At 38.1% G+C, this 25,090-nt stretch overlaps 3 protein-coding genes and 1 pseudogene across 14 annotated transcripts in view; 2 read left to right on the top strand and 2 right to left on the bottom strand.

Annotated features, from left to right (window-relative positions):
- Positions 1 to 2,296: 2,296 nt before the first annotated feature.
- Positions 2,297 to 4,202, bottom strand: LOC143894338 (uncharacterized). 2 transcript variants are annotated; one of them, XM_077400509.1, is made up of 4 exons: positions 3,446 to 4,202; positions 3,299 to 3,367; positions 3,102 to 3,197; positions 2,297 to 2,944 (listed from the first exon to the last, which is right to left on the bottom strand). In XM_077400509.1, the coding sequence occupies exons 1-4, from the start codon at positions 3,651 to 3,653 to the stop codon at positions 2,451 to 2,453; spliced, it is 867 nt and encodes a 288-aa protein (XP_077256635.1). In that variant the 5' UTR covers positions 3,654 to 4,202; the 3' UTR covers positions 2,297 to 2,450. The 2 variants fall into 2 exon arrangements, with proteins under 2 accessions (XP_077256635.1, XP_077256636.1); XM_077400510.1 differs by having other exon boundaries at positions 2,297 to 3,197; positions 3,446 to 4,194.
- A 936-nt stretch (positions 4,203 to 5,138) lies between these two features.
- On the top strand, positions 5,139 to 6,997 carry LOC143894340 (uncharacterized; annotated as a pseudogene). Its single transcript, XR_013256068.1, has 3 exons — positions 5,139 to 5,325; positions 5,418 to 5,857; positions 6,017 to 6,997. The product of XR_013256068.1 is annotated as an uncharacterized LOC143894340 (transcript).
- Positions 6,998 to 10,115: 3,118 nt separating this feature from the next.
- On the bottom strand, positions 10,116 to 14,100 carry LOC143894351 (uncharacterized). Its single transcript, XM_077400547.1, has 3 exons — positions 12,136 to 14,100; positions 11,744 to 12,032; positions 10,116 to 10,783 (listed from the first exon to the last, which is right to left on the bottom strand). The coding sequence occupies exons 1-3, from the start codon at positions 14,098 to 14,100 to the stop codon at positions 10,116 to 10,118; spliced, it is 2,922 nt and encodes a 973-aa protein (XP_077256673.1).
- Positions 14,101 to 19,216: 5,116 nt separating this feature from the next.
- Pum (pumilio) overlaps positions 19,217 to 25,090 on the top strand; it is a 157,683-nt gene continuing 151,809 nt past the window's right edge. For 3 of the 10 annotated variants that reach the window (XM_077400521.1, XM_077400519.1, XM_077400518.1), the window contains exons 1-5: positions 20,599 to 20,758; positions 21,647 to 22,236; positions 23,027 to 23,248; positions 23,993 to 24,127; positions 24,252 to 24,389. In XM_077400521.1, the coding sequence (XP_077256647.1) occupies positions 22,141 to 22,236; positions 23,027 to 23,248; positions 23,993 to 24,127; positions 24,252 to 24,389 (591 nt within the window). In that variant the 5' untranslated portion in view covers positions 20,599 to 20,758; positions 21,647 to 22,140. Of the gene's footprint in view, positions 20,326 to 20,583; positions 20,759 to 21,269; positions 21,353 to 21,646; positions 22,237 to 23,026; positions 23,249 to 23,992; positions 24,128 to 24,251; positions 24,390 to 25,090 lie in introns of those variants that run through there. The other 7 variants (XR_013256069.1, XM_077400511.1, XM_077400512.1 and 4 more) reach the window with 6 other exon arrangements.

The following is a 25,090-nucleotide window of genomic DNA, read 5'->3' as shown; positions in this document are numbered from 1 at the left end:
GATGAACTGACTGACAGGATAGCGCTCTAAACGAACGCACTGTCTGCACTGCACTGCACTGCGACACTAACGCCGCTAGCCGCCAGTGTCGAAAAAGTGAAAGTGACGTTCTCTGTTTGTTACATGTATGTTATAAAGAAAAGCGGTTGACGGAGACGACGTATCTTAAAAATAAATTTTCGCATTTGGACTTTGCGTCGCAATATCTCCGCTCGTAGGGCACGTAGCGGAATATTATGAGAGAAACCCCCCCCCTAATTGGACCCCAAGCTATCGATCAAGCCTACTTAGAACTTGATCCGTTCACTCGTTATCGAGATCTCAACATCTCGGGTACTCGCAACCCGTCGCGTCGCGTAAAAGAGTCACGGTCGGTCTCGCTCCGCGTGTACTTGGCGCGAGACACTACCGTGTCTCTTGATAAAGATAATAAAACATATATATCTAATTGTTTATTTCGTAATTAAGATGCGTGGATAAAAGCGTATCAATCCTGTGCATATACGAATCAGTAGCACTTCCTGAGTAAATCCTGAGAATATACGAGCACGAATGAACACGTACGTATTAGTTTTATATCCTGCGTCAATCCTGTGCATATACACGTACGCGGATATCCTGAAAAGCGATATTCTCAGGATGACCCTAGGCTGATACGGATGATCGTAGTATGATCAGTATCAAAATGGGATGATACTCAGGATATCGTGTGAGGTATGGGAAATGTTTTTTACGTACAAGTTTACTTTTCCTTGCATGGAGCATGCATCCAAAATTTTGTCATATTCTATATTGTATTATATTCGGTTAAGAATGAGGCAAAATGCGCACCAAGAAAACTTAAAAATGCCAAAACACAATCTCGTAAAAAAAAAAATTTCTAAATGGACCAAAACTTAAAATATACTTTACTTTTTTCAATGCAGTTCTATGTTTTTACCCTTGGTCCTTTATACACGTATAGTTGCGGTAAGGAGTAGTTGCAACACTTAAAAAAACTAAACTTATTTTTAAAAAGCTATAAATATAACTTACAACTATAACTTATTTTTCTAAACTTATTAAAAAACAAAGTGTCACAACTACTTCGACCGCTACCCAACAGGATCTTCTATACACATACAATCACTTCTATGTTCTATTTTCTATTATTTATTCAATGTTTCACTCAAATATATTTATTTTATTTCATATTTTTCTTCCTCAAGTGTTTGCAATATAAAAATTTAGATTAATCGTAATACGCGTGCGTCTGCCACTTCTGTAGATCGCAGCGCCGCCCTTATGGATACAAGTCGAAATAATTTATGGGTCGTCAGATGAACTCCCCCCACCACCTTCGTTTCAAGACCTGTATGTAAGACCGTGGTCCATACTATATGTCGATGACCTACTCTCTCCGGCCATTTTGCATTGGTGACGTCACGACCGCCAATCCCAATAGTGAGGGCCGAACTTCCTCGATGTCGATATTTCTAGGGGTCGATTGTGTATCTTGAAACGAGGTGAAAATTACAAAAGTGAACAAATTTTACTAGATTTCGACAAATAAAATCGTAGATAATTTCGCTAGTGAATTTCCTCACTTTTGTAATTTTCACCTCATTTCAAGATACACAATCGACCCCCTAATCCTGTTTTCTATGTGTTTCCTATTGACCTCAGATTGTCTCCCTTGAAACCAAGCAAAATTGATCTGATGCATTATTTTCTATCGCCAAAAGCAGGCGAGTTATTCAGGTGGCCTGTTTTAGATGCCTCACTCTGTAACTCTGTATATACTTTTTATAATGCCGTCGTGTGTATTTATAAAAAGTGTAAAAATACATCATACATTATACATAAGACATCAAATAATTAATAAAAAAATTTCGACAGAAAATAATACAATAAAACATAAAAAAAACTGACAAAATTTTCAAATAAAAAGTAATTTAAGTTAAGTAATTTTTAATATATCTTCTTGTTGGAAAGATGCTTTGTGCGAGTAGAGCACTCGCGCCCTTCCAGAGGGCACTGCGTGGCGCAGCAACGCTAGAGCTCTAGATTATAAGAGTAGCGCAAAAGTCGGACATGTTGGTACTAAAAGGGCGCGAAAAATTTGAACGAGACATGTAAACCGTTTTCCGCTCACTGCCAATATGGAACATTTATAGTATACGTAACATATGTAAATGTATTATAAATTTGTTTTGTGGTATGTACATATCTATTTGCAGTGAATATTGAAACGCAGTAATTATTATATTTTTAATGCACTCTGTATGATATTCAGGATAATGAAATAAAAAAAGTCTTGAAATTTTATAATTTTATTTTGAATCACATATAAATTATATTGTATCTTTGTACTTATGTTGTGTCTTTGGTATGTTTATATATATATATATATATATATATATTGTACTTATATTTAATGTTTATTACATTATATGTTATCACAAGTGTAATTACTTGTTTACAGCATTTCTCATGCCAACGCTCTTGCTTCCACACTTCGAAGATTTATTACAAACTATTGTATTGTTAAATTTACGCACGATGAAATGAATGCGCGAAAAAAGATATGCTTTCAGGATATGCTTTCCAACAGAATGGCACGGTGGAAATTTGTATATAATACAAAGCGGCAGCAACGTTTCTAACATTTCAGAGAATGTAACTACACCTGATAGAATTTCTTCTTCACGTTTTCGAAATATGAACTCTGCATTTTGTAAAAAACAATAAACCAATTCGCTACTAAATATTAGCCCTGAATTTTTGTCAAAAGTGTCTGGTCGAGAGTAATTGCTTAGATTAGTGAAAACCTGTGCACGAGAAATATCACACGAAGTAGATTTCAATAAAGCCGATTTGCACGTTTCGCATCGTATGCGATGCCTATTTATAACCGTTTGTACAACTGCTCCACTAAGTTTATATAAAGATTGACCTTCTTCTTCTGTAAATCAAGTATTTGTTTTCATTATGAAAAATGTACAATTATAAAGCATCAATGAAACCTATATACTGCAGTAAAAAAAAATTTTATATTACTTCGTAACAGTCGAAGATATTGAGATATCTGAAATTTCGAAATAAAGATTTTATTTATATACCAGATAAAACTGAACCAATCAATTCCAGATCCATATAAATAGATGTAGAGACATCCGTTGTATTTCGTAAAGAGCTGTTCTCAGGACTTACATTGTCTAAAGTGGGATAATAATATTGAACAAGTTATACAAAATATATGACAATAAACACAATAATTATGGGCATTTATGTCATGTCTAGTTGCAGAAAATCTTACTTTCAATAAATTGATTAGGGCTAACGTTCTCGTCGCACAAACTACTTCCGTAGGTAAAATCAGGTAGATCTGAAAACATTAAAGAATGTTCAGTGTCTATTTGTAGTAAGCAAAATAGTATTAACATCAGTTTCTAAATGTACATACCTATTTTTGTCGACGAACTTTGTCGTGTCTTCAAGTACTTAAAGAGGAAATCAGTATCTTCTGCCTCAAAATTACCATTTTTATTTGGTTTAAAATATTGTGCTGCAGATATCATTCTAAGTGCACTTTTGAATTCCTTCGGAGTTGGAACTGGATTCTTTCCTCTAATCATAGAGAATAAATTTTTCGTCCGATTCTGCGAACCCATTCGGCTCTCCGAACTGAATCAGTTGGTAACCAATGTAACATTTTTCCTGTACCTTGCTGCGAAAAGCAACCGTCTGCACTACACTGGCGGCATTTTGTACAAAATAATTTTTTCGCATTCCTTTCGTCACACACAATCGGAATCAGACCACAATCACCACATCAAACAGGTTATGTTGTCCTCGTGTGTCTTTGCCATGTCGAGAAAGAGTGAGAAAGAGCATGGTGTAGAAAGAGATAGACAATACCGACATGGCGGTCGACCAATAGGAATACGCGGTTGTCGGCATTCGCAAGGATCAAAGGTTTCGGACTTTTGCGCTACTCTTATAATCTAGAGCTCTACAGCAACGCGGGCGCGCACGCCGTACGAAGCGACTGACGAGAGTCTGAGCTCATCGCGTGCACATTGCACACGTGTCTAAGGGCCTAAACAGAATGGCTGTCTTATAACCTTAAGGCAGTGTTTTATGCCTTAAGTCTTTGTCTTATGTAACGCACAATACTGTGTTAATGTTTCCTGTCTTGTGTAGTATACGCGACGTATAACTACACAAGACAGGAAACATTAACACAGTATTGTGCGTTACATAAGACAAAGACTTAAGGCATAAAACACTGCCAAGACAGCCATTCTGCTTAGGCCCTTATTTATACGGTGTTTTATACTGTGTGTAGAGATAGGCTGAGTTTCCACTGAACGCGTCACGCGTCACGCGTCGCGTCGTCCGAGTTGAACCAATCAAAACATCCCATTTTGATCCCGTCACAAGAATGTAATGAAATGGGATGTTTTGATTGGTTAACTTGTGACGACGCGACGCGTGACGCGCTCAGTGGAAACTCAGCCATAAAGTCGAAAATAAAGAGTTATAATAATAGCAGATAGAGAAGTCGTTCGTTATCAATCACCACCGCCATCTCGATCCCTGCGGAGAGCATAATTCCAACACTTCTATACGTTTATTATGCGTTCATTGTTTCTTATACGTGTTTATGTATCTGTTATATTTGTTTATTCATATTTATGTGTTTGTATTTATTATTTTTTAAAAAATATAATCATAGTAATTATAGTTATACACAAAAAATCTTTCATTAAAACCCTTTCTTGCCTGAATCTTCGTTTTATTGTTAATATCCATTTGAATTATACAAGGTGGCGGAATCTTGTCACGCTCTCTTATTGGTCAGTAGAAATGCCTGCGCCGTAGCACACCTTGTTACTTAAGCTGGATGCACAATGAAAAACACAGGCAACAGGAACAGGCAATAGGAACAGAATTTCTAACGTTGGATTTCTATTCTCTGTTGCTTGTATCTGACCAATCACAGTGATTTGATTTTAGCTGTGATTATAGTTAGGTAGTAGTACAGGCAATAGAAAATAGAAATCCAACGCATTGGAAATTCTGTTCCTATTGCCTATTCTTGTTGCCTGTACCTTTGTATTGTGCATCCAGCTTTACATCATGTGCAGGTAATGGAAGATTGTGTATCTCTGTTATTCTACATATGTTGTTTTGTGGCTAACTATATTGTACTAAATAAGTCCTTTGTTTTATTCGGATTTATTCTTATTTAAGTAACATTACGTATTTTTCTAAGATGACAAAAAAATGCTTGATATGTAAAATAGAAGCATCTCCTAATTCTATTCGTAGTTTTCACATGTAAGTATCTACATATTAATATTTCTAACCTCAAAATTTAATTATAATTATAAATTAAATTAAATTTAATTATAATTTTCAATATAAAACAGGTTTCCCAAAAATAAATTATTAAGAAAAAAATGGATGGATGCTATAAATTTATCAACAACTCCAAACTTCAAAACTACATATATATGCAGCGACCACTTTGATGACAAATTATTTCATTATTCTGATGAATTAAGAAGCAGAAAACGACTACGACCAGAAGCTGTTCCTGAAAACATAAATTTAAATCAATCTTATTTGTTAACAGAGAATGTTGCCAAAGAGTAACGGATAGAGTATTAGTTAGCAGTATTAATAAACCTGAAAATAATATATTAAAAGAGAAAAATTTAAAATTAAATAAAGATTGTGATAAAGAAACTAAGATATGTGAAGAAAAGATGCCTGTGAATTGTTTTGATAAAGGCTCTTTAAATGGGCAAATTTGTTCATATGAACCAAATAATAGTAGTGTAAGCAATGACTCAAACAGTAAAAAAAGGTAATTAATTGTCTTTTACAGTAATAATAAAGTATATATGTGAATTATCATACATATAATATAGATAATATTATTACAAAATAGTACAATATAAATACTTAATATTTTTATTTTTAATGCAATTACATTATATATAAATTAAAAGAAATAAAATTTTAGGAAAAATGTATTTACGCAGAAAAAAGTTGTAAAAAAAGTTCGTTTTATGAATGGTTTTAAAACAGAATATATATTTCGAGAAGACTTCGTTTCTGATGAAGCTTGGAATCGATTCTTAAGATTCACAACTTATAAAAAATCGAAAATGGCAGCTGCACATAACAAAAACTCACGCAAAGGAAAAAAAAATAAAAAATTTAAAAGTTTTGATAAAAGAGAAGAAAAAAGAGAAGAAACTCCTTGTGAAGTAAAATTTACTTCCACTCTAAATGTTTTTCTGTAAAATAACAAATATCATATCTTTGAACATAATTACAGTGAAAGTAAAAGTTGGTATTCTCCTGAATACGCAGAAGAAATCATTAAACATACAGCTGGTTCAATTTTTCATATTTTAAAACGTAAAAATTCACTGTAAAAAATGCTGTGAACTATTACTATTAGATGGAGCCAATAGTACTTTTAAATTTAAATTAACAATTTTAAAAAATCATGGAGGCTTGAATTTTGCATCTGATGATGTAAATTTCATTTGCAAATGTATAGAAAAAATCATACGTTAATGTAAAAATTTATTAGCTAAAAACATAAATACAGTATTAATTACTAAAACATTAGAAATTTTTCCAAGTACAATTTTCGATAATAATAAACATTATCTCGAGCAAGACTTTTTTATGGACCACCATAATCAATTAATTTTACTTATAATACAAAAACATATAGATATTCGTTTAAAACACGAAAGCAATATTTTACAAAATCAAACACAAAGAATACAAAGGCAAAATAATAAGCTCACGATTTTCAGTAGGCAATAGCAAAATTTTATATTTTTCTAAATATTTAATAATGTGCATATTATATTGTTTGTACTAAAATTTTTGTGTTAAATAATAAAAGACTGATTTATTTAACTATTTCATATATAATTAACTAACATTGTATAAATATGTAATAAATTTCTTTTATTATTATATATATTGAGTATATTTATATACAATTCCATATTCAAAAAATTAGAAACTTGCATATTATTAGTACATATGTACATACATATTTAAAACTAGCGAATAATTATTTTAAAAAATATATAAATTTGTATTATAAAATTATTTATTGTGTATGTGTGTGTATACATGTGTATGTGTCTGTATACGCGAAAACAAAAGAACATCTGTGTGTGTGTGTGTATATGCGCGTGTGGGTGTGTATGCGCGTAGGTGCGTATGTTGCGTGCGTGGGTGAGTGGGGGGGGGCTTAAAACAAAAAAAAGCCGCGACATTTTCATCCCCGAAAAATTTGCAACATTTTGGTACCAATTTCGAGAGAATCGGCCCATAAATGTGAAAGTAGTTCGCGTACATACAGACAGACAAACGATGTGACTTATTATATACTAGCGTTTCGGCCCGCGCTTCGCGCGGGCCTCAAAGCTGGCGCGTGGACCTCAAAGCTAGGAAACTATAAATCTATAAAGGCTTAGCCCCGGAGGACATATGTAATAAAACACGCAAATAGGTGCTAGCGTATATTTACATTTAACGCCAATAGATTTCCGCATCACCTTTAAGGTACTATTGTAAATGCGTTTCTTTTTTTAGTGGTTTCCCCAATAGTAGGCCTATTCCACTATAAAAAAAAATTTTGGTACCAATTTTGAGGGAATCGATCGCAATTTACTTTTTTGACATTTCAAAACGTACTTCGTACTGCACACTTACACTCATGCTAAAAATTAATTATTATTTGTAAAATTATTTTTACAATTTTAATATTTATAATTTTTTATGTAATTTATTTAAAAATTAATTAAATATATATTTTATTAACATTTTAATTATCTATATTATATTCATTTATACAATTTTATAATTTTTCAATTTATAAAATTTCTCTGTATATTACATTTTTTGTAAAACATTTTTTACTTCTTTTTATTAGATGTCCTTGATTGCTTAATTCATCAATCTTAATTTTTACACTTTCTTTTCTGGTTGCTCTAGAAAATGCCACATAAAGTTGACTATGAGCAAATACAGGATGTAGCAAATAAATCCCAACTTTTTCTAAACTTTGTCTTTGTGATTTATTGATTGTCATAGCAAATGACACTCGAATAGGAAACTGTCTTTGTTTAAACTTAAATGGCAGTTCACTTCACTTGTAATTAAATATATCCTTGGAATAAAGGCAATCTGTCCTCGAGCAGGACCAGTTAGAACCTCTGCATAAATTAGATTATTTTTCAAATTAGTAACAATAAATCTTGTGCCATTACAGAGTCCTTTTTTAGTATTTAAATTTCTTAATAGGATTATTGTAGCACTGACTTTTATTTTAAGTCGATGAACTGGCATTTCAGAAGGTGTCAGAGAGTTTAAAAACTCAGTTAAAAAATTCAATTGCTCTTGTGGATCATCAAATACAATAGAGTCAATTGAGATACTCTTTTTCTTCTCCTTCCATTAGACAAAAAATTTCGTCATTAATTTTGAATATATCCTCATTCTTAAGACAAAGAATCGTTCGATCTGGATTTTTTTAAATCTGTTCCATGCGGTGATTCTATCACCAAAAATTTCAGCAATAAGAGATTCTTTTGATATAAAATTCTGGGGAATTTCAATTGTATCGAGATGTAGTCCATCCGTATTTGATAATTTACCATCTCCGAGTTGCATTAGCCAATTGCAAATTCTTTTTCTTCCCCAGTTCTCATATTTTGCTTTAGTTTAACCTGAGTTACATTCCTCCATATAGAACTGTATTTTACAGTCGACTCAATTATGGCTGCTTTCTGTGCATGTGGCACTACGGGAAGATTTTGTTTAAAATCTCCTGCAAATAAAATTACTTTTCCTCCAAATAGTCGAGAATTTTTCATTAAATCTCTGTTATGTGTTGACAATCTGGTTGGTGTTGTGCGAATGAGATTAAGAATGTCAGGAATGATGAAGAAGCGTAAAGAGCAAAAAAGTTTAACACAAAGAATTTAGGAACAGCATAAACATAGATCACAAGAATGAATGGTGCGTAGATCAAAGATGTTTAATATGAAAGACGTAGAAAAATCAGGAACGTAGAACGCAGGATGAATGGCGCGCAGATCAATGATGTTTTTCGCGCAGGACGCAGGAAAAATCAGAATCGTAGATCGCAAGGATGAATGGCGCGCAGAAAAATCAGGATCGTAGATCGCAAGGATGAATGGCGCGCAGAAAAATCAGGACTGAGTTAAATCTGTAAATAACAAATCCAAATAATTTAAAAGTCTCAAAAAAGGTGTATCAATTCGTCATTCGGCGTATTCGGTGTATCAACGTAATTCAGCATTATGATAAACTCAAAGCGATGTATCAAAAACATCATTCGAAATCTCTTTACAGTTTCGAACTATTCGTCATCAGCGGTGTATCAAAAAACATTCATTCGAAATCTCCTTACAGTCTCGAACTGTTCGTCATCACGTAAGAGGTCTGAATCTTACATCGCAGTCTCGAACTGCTCGATCACCTTTAAAGGTGTACGCAAGAACATTCGTTGTCCTTCACCAATAATATAAAGCTGATCGCAAAAAGCTACGCGGTAATCACGCAACATCGTGTTGCCCGTCATGACCTCGAACGTATGAATCCGCGGGTAACTCAATCGTAGTAAAGCTTACTCTTACCTTTAAACTTCTATCTACCTTCTTACGTATAAAGACGACGAATTCGAATAATCCGCTATGACTCCATCATTCGAGCAATCCGCTATGACTCCATCGAATCTCCTTTCGAAACTCCCTTCGAAATGTCTCCGTCGAATCTCCTTTCTCCGTCGAATATCCTTTCTGTACGTCTCCGTCGAATCTCGCACTCCACTCTTTCGAACTCGCACTCTTTCGAACTCGCACTCTTTCGACTTTATCCCTTTTATCTTTCGTTACGATATTTTCTTTTTCAAAATAGTTTGCGATATCGGAGAGAGAAGTAAGCAGACAGACAAAAAAAAACAACAACACGAGAAATTCATCGTTGCTAAAATCGATTCTCTGAAGCCGCGTTCGTTGATCGTCACGCTTTCCTCGATCGCGCTCGCGACGTCCAAACCGACGTTAAAGCGGCGTTAATTTCGAAACATTTCCGCCCGCCTTCGACGACAGAGTTGGCGAACAATTTTCGTCTGGATTGAATGGCAGAACACAAAGCTTGGCAATGGGTCGTTTAAAACTTGAAGAGGCTGTGCGAAGGGTTACTACTCTTGTTAATCCGTCAGGTCCTGGATGAAGTTTCGTGACTCTGCCTAAAGGCCACTTGGATGGCGGGTAACGTTCGTCGGTCATGAGAACTAAAGATCCCTCTTTTATATCATTAGAAGGATGATACCACTTTGATACAGCCAGATATCTTTGGAGACATTCCACTGACCATCGTTTCCAAAAACAGTCAATCTTCTTTCTTAACAGCTGCCATCTATTAAGACGAGTCTCAGGTTCAGACGATAATTCCGGTTCTGGAATAGTCGTGAGTGATTCCCCTATCAGGAAGTGTCCCGGGGTCAAGGCAGTGTAGTCGCTAGGATCGTCTGACAGAGAGCAAAGTGGACGAGAATTCAATACTGCTTCGATTTGAATTATCACAGTGTTCAATTCTTCATAAGTTAACAAAGTATCTCCGATCACTCGAGTTAGATGAAATTTCGTTGATTTTACAGCTGCCTCCCACTTTCCTCCAAAGTGAGGAGCTGATGGCGGATTGAAGATCCATTTAGTACCGTCCTTTGCTAGAATAGAAGCGAGTTCACGCAATTCCTTAGATGCTATACTAAAACGTTGTCGTAAAGCAATATCAGCGCCAACAAAATTTTTTCCACAGTCGCTTTGAAGGGTAGCGCAGATGCCTCGACGAGCAGTGAAGCGTTTGTATGCCGCAATAAATGCTTCAGTCGAATAATCGGTTACTATTTCGATATGTATGGCTGAAGTAGCTTGACACACAAAAATCGCAAGGTAACCTTTATAGTTTCGAGCCGCCCGCCCTCTCCAAGTTTTGAGCATGATGGGACCAGCATAATCTAACCCAGAATGTAGAAACGGTCTTGCTTGAGTAACTCGAGACATTGGAAGTTGACCCATAAGTTGCTGAGCTCGGATTCCACGATATCGAGCACAACGAATACATTTGAGAATGAAGGAGCGAATAGGAGCCCTGCCTCCAATGATCCAATATGTTTGACGGATAAAGCTCAATGTAACTTGCGTTCCCCCGTGAAGTGTGCGGCTATGAGCGTCGTCAATAATGAGTGTGGTGAGAGGGGATGTTCTTGGAAGGATGATGGGATGTTTTGATTCCATGGAAAGATCAGCGTAATGTAATCGTCCTCCAACACGTATGAGTTCATCTCGATCCAGGAATGGGGTTAATTTAGCCATAGGATGAGATCGTGGAAAAGTGTCTCCTTTAGAAATAATCAGTAAATCATTAGCGAACCAAGAATGTTGCACTTGTTTACACCAAAAATTTCGGCTTTGATGTATCTCTTCCGGTGTCAGCGGCCAAAAAAGAGAAGTTTGCGGCTTTTTCCTTAGACGAGACAGAACACGACGACAGAGAGCTGTGATTCTAAACAAGAATGATAAGGAGGAATATCTATCAAGCAGTGACCAATAAGGTTTCGGGGATGACACGGTAAGAGAGACCATTCCAGGTCGCTCTTCGAGATCGGTCTCTGGCGAAAGTTTACTAACAGCTTTTGGCCACAAGGAAGATGGTTCGGATAACCAACTGGGACCGTTCCACCAGAGATTGTGATTAATGAGTTGTTCTGGAGTTAGTCCGCGGGAAGCGCAGTCTGCTGGGTTCTGTTTTCCTGGTATGAAGTGCCACGATCCTTGGGGTAGCATCTCTTGAATAGCAGTAACTCTGTTCCGCACAAAATCTTTCCATCGCGATGGATGTGTGGTAATCCAGTAAAGAGTGACAGACGAATCAGTCCAAAGATGTACAGGTACATCAGATAGATCCAACACTTTCTGAATATGTGTCATCAATTTCGATAATAGGAGAGCGGCTGAAAGCTCTAACCGCGGAATTTGAAAGTAATTTAAGTGGAGCGACTCTAGTTTTTGCACTCACTAAGCGCACTAAATATTCATCATTGCCTTGTGAGACCCGAACGAACACCGCAGCAGCCATTGCCATAGAAGAAGCGTCTGAGAATCCATGAAGTTCTACTATACGTTTGGACGATCCAAGTCCTAACCATCTCGGAATAGAAAGCTTTTGAAGTGTGGTCAACTGAAGACGAAATGAGATCCAACGATCGTGTAACTCCGAAGGAACAGAATCATCCCATCCACTCTTGAGTAACCAAAGTTCCTGTAAAATTATCTTGCTCCGGATCATCACTGGAGAAATAAAACCTAGAGGGTCGTACATTTGAGCGATTTCAGAAAGTATCGTTCGCTTGGTAACTCGATCACGTTGCGATGATTTATCAGAAAAAAGGAAGGTGTCAGTCTCTGGATTCCAAATGAGCCCGAGAATTTTCACAAGGGATGGCTCAAATTCAACTGGAGAAGAAGATTCAGAAGAAGATTCGTTGCTACTGTCCGAAACTGGAGGCAATATTTCTTGATTGTTACTCTTCCATTTTTGCAAGGGAAAGCCGCCCGCCATACAAAGCTGTGTAACTTGGTGCACTATCTCTTTGGCCTCAGAGATTGTGTCGGCACCTCCAAAAGTGTCATCGATGTAGCGGCCTTTCTTGAGAGCTGGAACAGCTTTAGGAAAACGCGCACCTTCATCCTCAATAAGTTGTAGTACCGTTCGGAGTGCGAGAAAAGGGGCACATGTGAGCCCGAAAGTGACAGTGGTGAGTCGATGAGGAGCAGGCTGACCTTCTGAATTGAACCAAAGAATGGATTGTAACGCCCAATCATCTGGGTGTACGGCAATTTGTCGGAACATCTTGACGATGTCCGTAGAAAAGATAAATCGATGTGTGCGAATCCAAAGTAGCACGTCGGAAATATCCGTCTGAAGTTTTGCACCTGAGTGGAGAATTTCATTAAGAGAAACTCCGGAGCTAGTACGACAGGAACCGTTGAATACCACCCGTAGTTTGGTGGTAAGTCTGTCCTCACGAATAACGCCATGATGTGGAAGATAAAAAGCAGGTGTACTATCTTCAGAGATGGGAGCTGCGACCATATGACCGAGTGTCAGATAATCTTTTAAAGATTCTTCATATCTCTGCTTATATAGTGGGTCTGAAGAGAAACGTCTTTTCAAGCCTAAAAAATATCTGAGTGCAATATTTCGAGAGCTTCCCAAGGAAGAAAGGGGTGACTTCAATGGGAGACGAACGATATATCGACCTTTTTGATCTCGTGAGTGTGTATTCACGAAATGTTGTTCACATGCCAATTCATCTGGCGTAAGGTTTGATCCAGGTAAGGAGATAGTTTCTTCTTGTTTCCAAAATCTGGTGAGTGACTCTTGAAGTTCATCATCAGTCGAGCAGTGTAGGATGCGCCCCTTTGCAGGAGATCCGCCAGTGTCGATGGAACCAGATAAAATCCATCCAAAGATGGTCTGTTGAGCGAGGGGTTCGTTACCGCTTCCTCGTTTTATTCCTTCCAAGATGATAGACCCATAATAATCCGCTCCAATGATCATATCCACAGGACCGGAGATTGCAAACTCTGGATCTGCTAAAGAGAGTCCTTTGGTATGATTCCAGGATCGATTGTTGGTATAAAATGAAGGAATCTTGATAGTCAAAGTAGTTAAGATAAAGGCTTTAATAATACATTCTGAAAAAGAATTGTGAATGGACTGTAGCCTAACGGTAACTAAGCCTCTAGTTTTCCCTGAATAGGTTCCGCCTATGCCGAGAAGAGGGATTGAAGCGGCACAACGTTTTAAGCGTAAACGTTGAGTAAGATCCTCTGTTATGAAGGATAATTCCGAGCCTTGATCGATAAGAATGCGTACAGTATATTGCACATTATTCAAACCAATAGCGATGGCTCGACAAGTAGCAAGAAGTGTCGTATTCCGTTGTAGAGAGGGTAGATCTCGAGGTCGACCTAACATTGCTAGTCATTCCGCATTGGATGTAGAAGAATCTTCAATCGTGGACTCCGGCTCCTTCTCGTTAATTTGAGAGAGAGCAACTGCTTTTCCACCCTGCACTTGACTTCCTTTACCGGGGTGAATTGAAGTATGATGTTGTTTTCCGCACTTCAGGCAACGTCTGGTACTTCGACAATTTCGTAGAGCGTGGCCTCCCAAACAATTGAAACATCTACGTTTTTGAGCAACAATATCGTATCGTTGATTACTGGTTTTAGATTGGAAAGTTGGACAGCCAGACAAATTGTGAGATGCATCACATAATGGACAACAAGGATAATTAGTGTTTGAATCAGAGGAGCCTACATGAACGGCGTTTCCGAAACGCGTCGAAGAACTGTGTCGATTTGAGTGTTCTTTGCTGCTGACTGCATTTGGATATTCCAAAGCCAAATTTTGCATCGCTTGAGTTCTTCCGATTACGAAATCCTCGAATTGTTTAAACGTCGGGAAAGTTGAAGTCGATCCAAGTTTTACCTCCCAAGCCTCTCGAGAATCCGCGTCGAGCAGCTTTACTAATAAATGAACTAGAATCGGATCCCAGTAGTCTACGAAGCATCCTAAGGCTCTCAATGCTCCGATTGATTCAGTAGCAGAAGCGAGAAGAGAACTGAGTCCAGAAGCTGCCTTTGTCTTCAAAGGTTTAAGATTGGTGAGACTATCTAAATGCGCGGAAATGAGAAACCGTTTATTTTCATAGCGTGTTACCAATGTATCCCACGCTATTTCAAAACTGTCACCAGACATCGGCAGATTGGTGACAAATTTTAAGGCTTCTCCTGACAGGGACGTCTTTAAATAGTGCATCTTCTCTACCTCTGGTATTTCTGCGTCATTTCGAATAATGGATGTGAATAAGTCGTGGAAAGACCTCCATTCTTGAAGTTTTCCAGAGAATTGCGGCAAGACGATTTTCGGCAAAGATTGATGTCGTCTGTACGATCGAGACGGCTCACCGGAATTTGATGTCGGACGACATGATCTAGACGGCTCACGAGAATTTGATGCCGCCGATGGCGTGGAAGAATGAGAGCTTTCCAATTCATCTCGATGAGAGCGAAGTTTTGACTTAGCCAAAATATAAAACTTTTGACAACGTTCAAAAATTTTATCTGTGATGTATCGGTGATCTTTTAGCCGTCTATCTCCCGAGCGGCATAAATCCACATGTTCCTCTCGAAAGTGTTGCCAGTTTTCGTCGAGTAATTCCAATCGAGCGTTAATAAGTTGAAGAGATGCCTCATCATGATCATCTTCCGTCGCTGCCTGCTGAATTAATTTGTATCGACTGCGTTGCAGCGAAATCCTTGTATCAATACTTGACATAATGTTAAGCACAACAATATCCGGCTCGAAGGACCAAAAAATGTTATGTGTTGACAATCTGGTTGGTGTTGTGCGAATGAGATTAAGAATGTCAGGAATGATGAAGAAGCGTAAAGAGCAAAAAAGTTTAACACAAAGAATTTAGGAACAGCATAAACATAGATCACAAGAATGAATGGTGCGTAGATCAAAGATGTTTAATATGAAAGACGTAGAAAAATCAGGAACGTAGAACGCAGGATGAATGGCGCGCAGATCAATGATGTTTTTCGCGCAGGACGCAGGAAAAATCAGAATCGTAGATCGCAAGGATGAATGGCGCGCAGAAAAATCAGGATCGTAGATCGCAAGGATGAATGGCGCGCAGAAAAATCAGGACTGAGTTAAATCTGTAAATAACAAATCCAAATAATTTAAAAGTCTCAAAAAAGGTGTATCAATTCGTCATTCGGCGTATTCGGTGTATCAACGTAATTCAGCATTATGATAAACTCAAAGCGATGTATCAAAAACATCATTCGAAATCTCTTTACAGTTTCGAACTATTCGTCATCAGCGGTGTATCAAAAAACATTCATTCGAAATCTCCTTACAGTCTCGAACTGTTCGTCATCACGTAAGAGGTCTGAATCTTACATCGCAGTCTCGAACTGCTCGATCACCTTTAAAGGTGTACGCAAGAACATTCGTTGTCCTTCACCAATAATATAAAGCTGATCGCAAAAAGCTACGCGGTAATCACGCAACATCGTGTTGCCCGTCATGACCTCGAACGTATGAATCCGCGGGTAACTCAATCGTAGTAAAGCTTACTCTTACCTTTAAACTTCTATCTACCTTCTTACGTATAAAGACGACGAATTCGAATAATCCGCTATGACTCCATCATTCGAGCAATCCGCTATGACTCCATCGAATCTCCTTTCGAAACTCCCTTCGAAATGTCTCCGTCGAATCTCCTTTCTCCGTCGAATATCCTTTCTGTGCGTCTCCGTCGAATCTCGCACTCCACTCTTTCGAACTCGCACTCTTTCGAACTCGCACTCTTTCGACTTTATCCCTTTTATCTTTCGTTACGATATTTTCTTTTTCAAAATAGTTTGCGATATCGGAGAGAGAAGTAAGCAGACAGACAAAAAAAAACAACAACACGAGAAATTCATCGTTGCTAAAATCGATTCTCTGAAGCCGCGTTCGTTGATCGTCACGCTTTCCTCGATCGCGCTCGCGACGTCCAAACCGACGTTAAAGCGGCGTTAATTTCGAAACAATCTCTTAAAAGTTTATCAACCGCTGTTAAAGCATGTCCAACAGTCATGCTCACCTCATCCCATATGATTAGTTTGGCAATGATCAGTTCTCGTGCAGCTTGAGAATTTCCTCTGATATTAGATTTAGCACTATCATCAATTGGAATTGAAAGCTTGAATAGGGAGTGATAAGTTCTTCCTCCTTTTAGAAGTGTTGCTGTAATTCCAGTCGAGGCACATGGAAGAACTATCTCGTTTCTTCCTCGAATAACACTTAGAAATGTGTTAAATAAGTAGGTTTTACCACTTCCTGCAAACCCGTTTTATCTTCACTTAAACCCGAAATTTTCGTAGCTGGATCGGAGTTTCTCCTTCGCAGCTCGAGAGTCGTGATCGCGTTAGATTTCATGCGTTTACCGGGCTGCTGCATGCACCTTGTATGTAGCTTTATTCTTGTTCATGGGCCAATCCGTAACGGACCGAGAAGCAGTCTCGTGTGGATAATCTTTTCGAGACCATACGTTCGTCGTTTTATTCAAGTCGCTTTCCTTAATCGTACCAAGAAGCAGATTTCGCGTTTCCGTGTTAGTTTCGACTACGCTCTCGCCCATAGATCGACACTGAACCTCTCTCGAAGGTCTATTTCGTCTTGCGTTTCTCACCAGCACGTCCGGCTCGTATTTCTCCTTCGAACGTGAGTTCGACTCGAGGCTGCCCGGTGACGTGCCGGGCTCTTCTTCCATTCGCCCTCCTCCTAATATTTACCATTACTAAATTCTTTGCTTTCTTTCTCTTCTAGCTATTTCATTACCATTTTGTATTTCATATCCATTTGTTTCATTCACAATTTCCGTTTTATTCAGTTTCATTTCATCCATGCTGATATTTATAATTATAAATAGATCTTTATATATATATATAAATATATTTATCTATATATACATATAAGTATAAGTATATTTACTAAAATAGGGAGAAAAAAAGAATAGAGAAATATATAAACTGAAAAAAGAAATAAATATTGTTTAGTATTTACCATTTCTAGATTCTTCGATTTCTCTTCTACTTATTTCACTCATGCTGTTCGTGTTGCCATTTTCTAATGCACTCTGTTGATTTATTTCACCACTGATAACACTTTGTATTTTATGTCCATTTGTTTCACTTATAATCACATTTTCCATATCTATGATGACATTTATTTTATTCGGTTTTATTTCATCTGATGACATGTAACATGTAAAACCAGCTACTTTATGTATATAGTCAATTATTATAAAATGACTCACGTAAAATTATAAAATGACACAAAAAAATATAAACTATATCACCTTTAAAGAGTGATGTTAGCAAAATTTAGGCTTAATGAATAAATTATATGTGTGCGCGCGTGTATGTGTGTGTCAGCATATACAATTCTTTGAGATTCAGTTAAATATTTCCAGAAAAATTAGAAAAATTTTGGAATTGGTTTTCAAAAAGATCGGTGACAAAAAATTATACACTTAATGCAATTCCCGGGAAATTCTACCCCTACTTCATATGCAATTCTTTGCGATTTGGTCAATTAATTCCCGAAAAATTGGAAAAATTAGAAAACCGATTTTCAGAAAATCGGTAGCAAAAAACTATACACATTATGGCACTCCCCGGGAAATTCTACCCCTACTTCACATACTTTTGGTAAAAATTCGGTCCACGAATGAGTAAATGCGCGTAGGTGCGTATGTTGCGTACGTAGGTAGGTGGAAAGATCGGTAACGAAAAATTATACACTTTATGGCAATCCCCGGGAAATTCTACCCCTATTTCATATAATTCTTTTTAAGATTCGGTCAATTAATTTCCGAAAAATTGGAAAAATTTTGTAACCGGATTCCAAAAAGATCGGTAACGAAAAATTATACACTTTATAGCACTCCCCGGAAAATTCTACCCCTGTTTCATACATAATTCTTTTAAATTCGGTCAATTATTTCCCGAAAAATTGAAAAAATTAGAAAAATTGGTTTCCAGAAAATCGGTAGCAAAAAATTGGCCGCGACATTTTCATCCCCGGGAAATTCTACCTCTATTTCATATATTTTTGGTAAAAATTTGATCCACTAACGAATGAGTAGTTCGCGTACATACAGACATACAGACAGACAGACAGACAGACGACGCGACTTATATATATAGATAGATGTGCGTCATAGACAATGAGAGCAGCGCAAAGGCGCATGCGCGCGTAGACAAAGATTAGAAGAGGCCTATATGCAGCGTTCTTTTTCTATATCGTAGTCTCTTAGGCCGGTATTCATAATCAGATCTTATTTCAAGACCGTCTTAAGTAATATCTTAAGATACTAATATGGCTTTGTGTTAATGACATCTTAAGATTGTACTTAAGGGGATCGACAGGGGACAATTACCGACAATTATAGTCAAAGCTCGTTCTTTGAAACGGCTTTATAGATCGCAAAATCCTTTTACAGGAGTAAAGTATAAATATACTAATGAAGAGTGGGATTATAAAAAATTAGTGATAATTAAAAAAAAATGTAAAAATGCTGTCACCTCATAACCTTATTTTCTAATATAAACAGTTGTATAAGTTATATGTACGAAATGAAATGTTCCCACTCTTCAGAATACGTGCACAAAGAATAACGTAAATGAAATTTGAAATTTAGATTGAAAGCCTGGAAAAAAAATTAGAGCTTTGAAGAAATCGTGCATATTTTCCACAAAAATATACACGCAGGCTAGTAAGCAGAGATGGCGCAGCAATCGAACAAAGACAGATGTCATTTCGTTAGACAAAAACAGATATAGGAAAAATAAAATTAGAAATGATTGACGATAGCATATATGTAAGCGATTGGCGTTTTAATTATGCTAATGTAAGGGGGTTTTGTAATTTTAATTTTTAATTTCAATTAACATGTAACGACTATTTCGGTTTTTATATATAACGATGTCATTGTTTGTACACTGAAGAAGGCCATAGTTATGGCCGAAACGTTTGTTATTATTTTTATTGTTCGAAATATATTACGGTAGCACAAACATCCAGCTAGTTCGCAAGCCCTTTGTTTGAATTTTATTTATATTAAGCGAACACTCTACTAATTGTTTAAAATTAGAAATGTTGACATTATCGACATCGAGGAAGTTCGGCCGTCAGTCCAGCATCCCCTTAACGCTTAATATCTCGCTTCGCGGGGCAGAGCAACACTTTTTTCTGCCAGATTCTTTCGTTTCGTGCAAAAACGCGTCGATTGAGCATAATTTCATCGATATTTGAGGTGAGGCCCCTAAACTGTATAATTACTAAAAGAACAAATCTAGATCGTTCTAACGTTGACTACGCATGATCGACGCAGGAAGATCAATGTTTGAAAGTTTCGCGCGCGTGCGGCCATTTTCTCCTCCTTTTCGCGTCTCCCGGTGGCGCCATATGATCCGCCTCTGTCGCGTTTTAGGATTTAGGATAAAAATTGAATTTTCATCACGGCTACGGAGGGAGGGGACTACGGAGGAGACTGAGTACGGACACGACGCAATTCTATACGATTTATCTCGCCGAGCGCTATGTCGACGCGCAAAAGCGAGACGTTTAATCGAGGTAAATTGACGCGAAAGGATTCCGAACGCAAAAAAGACCTCGATTCTTCGCTTTTAAACACAAGAGACAGGACAAAGGGGGGAGAGAAAGGGGGCTAGAAATCGCACCTCAGACGCACGTTATTAACTAGGCTAAAGCGAGACAGCATGACACATTGACATAGCCGTCTTCCTTCTTGTTTCTTGCTCTTTCTCCCATTCCCCTCCACGCCTCGACGGCGTCGACGCCTCCCTTCTCCCTCACGTCAGTCCCACCGCGAAAATCGCGCACGCAGCATCCTTGCGCGCGAAACACGCGTACGCCGGTGGACGCACGTCGTGTGTCTGGCTCGCGTGGCTGTACATACCTGTGAATAGTGTATTTTAAGCCCTAGTTTTAACGAAATGACCGTGTGAGGAAGAAGGCGGGAGAGATCTGCGAGACGGAGCACAACGTGAGTGTGATACTAATTGTAAGAGACAGGAGAAAAAAAGAGAGAAAGAGGGAGGCGCAAGCGGAGAGAGAAAGACGGTTGGTCGCAAAACGGTCCTCGGCGTCGAGAATCGTCCATCAAAGGGCGAGGTAACGAGATCTCGAGCTCGCCACGCGAGCACGCGACCTGCGAATCCTCGTTGGTAGCGAAATCTTAAGCCTTACGAATTTTGCTCCTCTTCTCTCTCCCTCTCTATTTCGCTCGCTCGCTTGTTCCGTCCAGTTTTCCGTCCTTTTCTCGTACACGATCTTGCCTTTCTTTCTCCCGCTCCCTCTCTCCTTTCTTGTCCGACGTGCACACGCAGTTCTCGCTTGTTTCATCTTTCCTTTCTTTCTCGGTCTTTTTCGCGAGCGTATCCGCCGTGGTTGACCGTCGGTTACTCGTTCCGTCGGTCAGTTCGTGCGTGCGTGCGTTTGCCAGGTCCGCGTTCTCTCGTGCCGTCGCTTCAGCCAAGGATCATCTCTCGCTCGGACGAACGGGCGCAAACGGGCGAGTGTGTGCGAGCGAGTGAACGAGCGATCCCGCGGTCATCGTGCGCGTCCGCCGTTCACGACGGTTTTCTTTGTGTTCTCTCTCTCTCTCTCTCTCTCTCTCTCTCTCTCTCTCTCTCTCTCTCTCTCTCTCTCTCTCTCTCTCTCTCTCTCTCTCTCTCTCTCTCTCTCCTCTCTCTCTCTCTCTCTCTCTCTCTCTCTCTCTCTCTCTCTCTCTCTCTCTCTCTCTCTCTCTATTTTTCCCTCCCCCCGTATCCGGCGCCCACCAGGCACACACAGTGTTGTCAAAAATCCGGCAGCAGCGCGCCGGAGCCGCACGCAGCTGCCATTGCTGTAACTGTCTGGTTTTCGCTCGCAGCTCGCAGCTCGGTAAATACGCTCTTCCAGTGGCTCCAGTCTCTCTCGGGCTGATATCGGCGCGCCGCTCGTCATCATCGCCGTCATCGTCGTCGCCACCGCTATCGTCGCCGCTGTCGCGACCGCAACGGCAGTCCCGACTCCCGACCGCAGCCGCTTCGTCGTCACCGTCATCGTCGTCGCTGTCGTCGTCGTCATCATCGTCGTTGTCGCCCTCATCATTGTCTTGCTCGTCGTCCACGTTCTCGTCGTCGTGGAAATAGTCGGTGAGAATGTGCCGCCGTTAACAACCGCGCGCTTACGGAACATGGTCGCGCAACGGCCGTAGCGAGCGGTACCCTTCACGGCACGGCACCACGCCAGACGCCGCCGCCGCCGGCTCTCTCCGTGCGAGAACTAACCTACACGAGGCCGCGAGGGTGCATCCCCAGCACGTTCGGCCGTCCCGCGCTCGCCGTGCCCGGGGACAGCGGCGCGGCCTGACAGCACGAGGACATGAAGTGGCTCGGCGCGGGCAGCGGAGGCGCCGGGGGCGAACCGGCATCCTCCATGCAGCTGCATCACACCTCCGCCAACGGCCACATACCCACGGTACATACACGCACGTCCGCTTTTTTCTCTTTTCTTTTTTCTCTCTTTCTATCTACCTCATCGCCGTTCGCGATCGGCTACCTCGAGATCGGGGAACGCGCCGACCGCGAATCGACGAGCGTGACTACGACAATTGCGGCGCACGAGATCGACCGCCATAACCTCGACGGGCAACCGTGCTGAGAATATGAACGCGTTTGCAAATGTCAGCATGAGTGTTAAAGTGTCGATGGAAACGTTGATTCGGTCCTGTATGTCTGCGGGAGAGAAATGTGCCGAGTGGCTCGAGTACTTAGTGATCCTGTGAAAACGATATATCTAATACCTTTTTCCAAACTAGAGATGCTAGAGGCAGGATCAGGATTAAAAAAAAAACTGTCGTTTGTTTTAATATATGTTCGGTTATTAATAGCTTTCCAGTTGTAAGCGATTGAAAAATAGAGGAATTTGATCGATGAATTGAATAAACTAATTTGGCTACGTAAGATAAAGGTGCAAGTATGAAGATAACTGGAATTGCAGTGATGTTTGATGTGGTTTTGATTTGAATTTATTGTATTTTAAAAAATTTAACATTTGATATTATATATAAAAATTAACAAGTTACGTGTAAAAACACAAGTGTAACCAAATTTTGCTGAGACAATCACAAATGTTAAGATTATAGCCATGGAAAAGTGTTATTATATTTTTAAGTGATTTGTGTTTTATATATATATATATATATATATATATATATATATAAATATGCCGTGACATTACTAATCATTGATGTATATGGGGTTATTAGGACACAGAACAGTGTGGGCAAATTATGGCTGGTGGCGATAATATGCGAATCCAACCTGGTCAAACACATCAGATGGGAATGAGTAGAACTCAAGACGATGCTATGGTTGGTTATGTGTTTCAACGACCTACAGAGCCAGAATTTAACACCCAATCTTCGACTTTCCAAACAAAGCAAGCTCCGAGAGCTTGGGCATTAGCGGATGACGTTATTGTCGATAATGTATGTATGACAAAGTGCATGCTGATTCATTAAATGATCTATACATTGATATTTTTTACTATAGTTTTAAAATCTAAATACATACCTGTTTGTTTCATTGCATCAGTTTTGAATAATTCAAACTAGTTTCATTACAAGTGCAATTTTTTTTAGAAGGGGTTGTAAGCCACTTGTTCAGTTTTTATTCCAAAGAAGCTTATTTCTAAAATTATTTATTATTGTTATTATTTGGAAGTTTTTTCTTTCAAGAGAATGCAGTACCGTGATTTGTTTATTTCTAGTTATTTTAGGTTTAAAAATTAGATTACGCAGAATTTATTTCTATCAAAGCAGTATATTTTGGGGATTTGGGTCATCCCGAAATTTCTCAAAATTCTTAGCGTCATATATTTAGGATAATCAGTTTATATTCCACTTTGTTACAAATAAAGCCTACATGAAAGCTTAATCCTAATATAAACGGGGTGGCAAGTCTGGGAATCAAACCTGGATCTTTTGCTTGACAGGCAACTAATCTGACACTGAGCTATTCAGTACCCCAAATATGTATCTTTTGTTTTAAATTTAGCATATATCACACATATGTATTTTATTAACGATTTACGATTTGATTGTAATTTATACTTTTATGAATATCTGATGCTTTTTTATATAGGAATAAATAGAAAAAGAAATTTGGTTAACACTATGATTAATGTAGTGATAATTCAAGCAATTATACAATCGAGATAATTTATTTTACAGAATCAAGAAAAGTGGAAATATTCTATGACTAAACTTGGTGTGCCTCAACAAAGTCAATCTCAGCAACTAGGATTAACTATGAATAATGTACATTTGAGTAATGTACCATACGAGATACATCCTATGCAGTTAAAAGTAAGTAATAAATCTCAACAATTGTATTTTACACACAAGATTGCAGAATTATTTTACACGATCATGAATAATTTTCTATACACTCGTACAAATTTTATGTATATCTTTTACGTTTGTCTCATAGAGCGGTGCACCTGGCGCAGAACATTTGGTTTATCTTAACAATCAGATGACTGCTCAACAACAAGTTCAACAACAGGTCGCTCTCTTTCATCACCAACAGCAGCAGCAACACCAACAACAACAATTCAGAAACGGACAGGTAAGTTTTTCCATATGAAAAAAATTCCATTAATAGTTATTGGTTTTTACATAAAATGTGTCTCATGCGATAAGGAACAATACAATAGCCATCAACTTTTTGCTTTATGAGAAATAACAGATACAATTTAAATTTTATAAATAAACAATTAAAAGAATATTGAGAAAGCTTCTTATTACTATTATTAACGTATAACACACAATATTTATCATGAATTATCTGTGTGGTTAATACGAAATTACAACATCTTCCGTTTTACTTATAAAAATCTTATACATAATTTAAATATGCTCTTTGCTATATTTTTCAATTGAAGGATTTAACAATAATTTAACAATGTCATGTTTTTGCACAATTAACAATGGATCTTATACAATGGACTTAAGTAATGTAGATCTTTGCTAAAACTATGTCAGGGTTAAAACTCTGGTAGACTATGAGTGAATTTTTGTTTTATTATTTTTAGTAATCTTTGTTGCACGTATATGTAGAAAAATATTACGATAATTTTTATTTTACCACACTCATTATGTCACAAATAATTAATGTCAAGTATAGCATTTTGTTATCGATGTGTTGACGTGTGGATTAACGAGTTTCAATATTAAGTTTCAAAATAAAATATAATGTAGCAGTTAAATCTCTCATCAAATATATAATTACACAATTTTAAATTTATTATATTGTAGCGAGTATAATAG

This window comes from Temnothorax americanus, unplaced genomic scaffold (genome assembly GCF_048541705.1).
Source record: "Temnothorax americanus isolate GAGA-0224 unplaced genomic scaffold, ASM4854170v1 Scaffold137, whole genome shotgun sequence".
Classification (NCBI taxonomy): Eukaryota; Metazoa; Arthropoda; class Insecta; order Hymenoptera; family Formicidae; genus Temnothorax; species Temnothorax americanus.
Note: the sequence above shows the minus strand (reverse complement) of the source record. Positions and strands in the feature narration are given on the sequence as shown.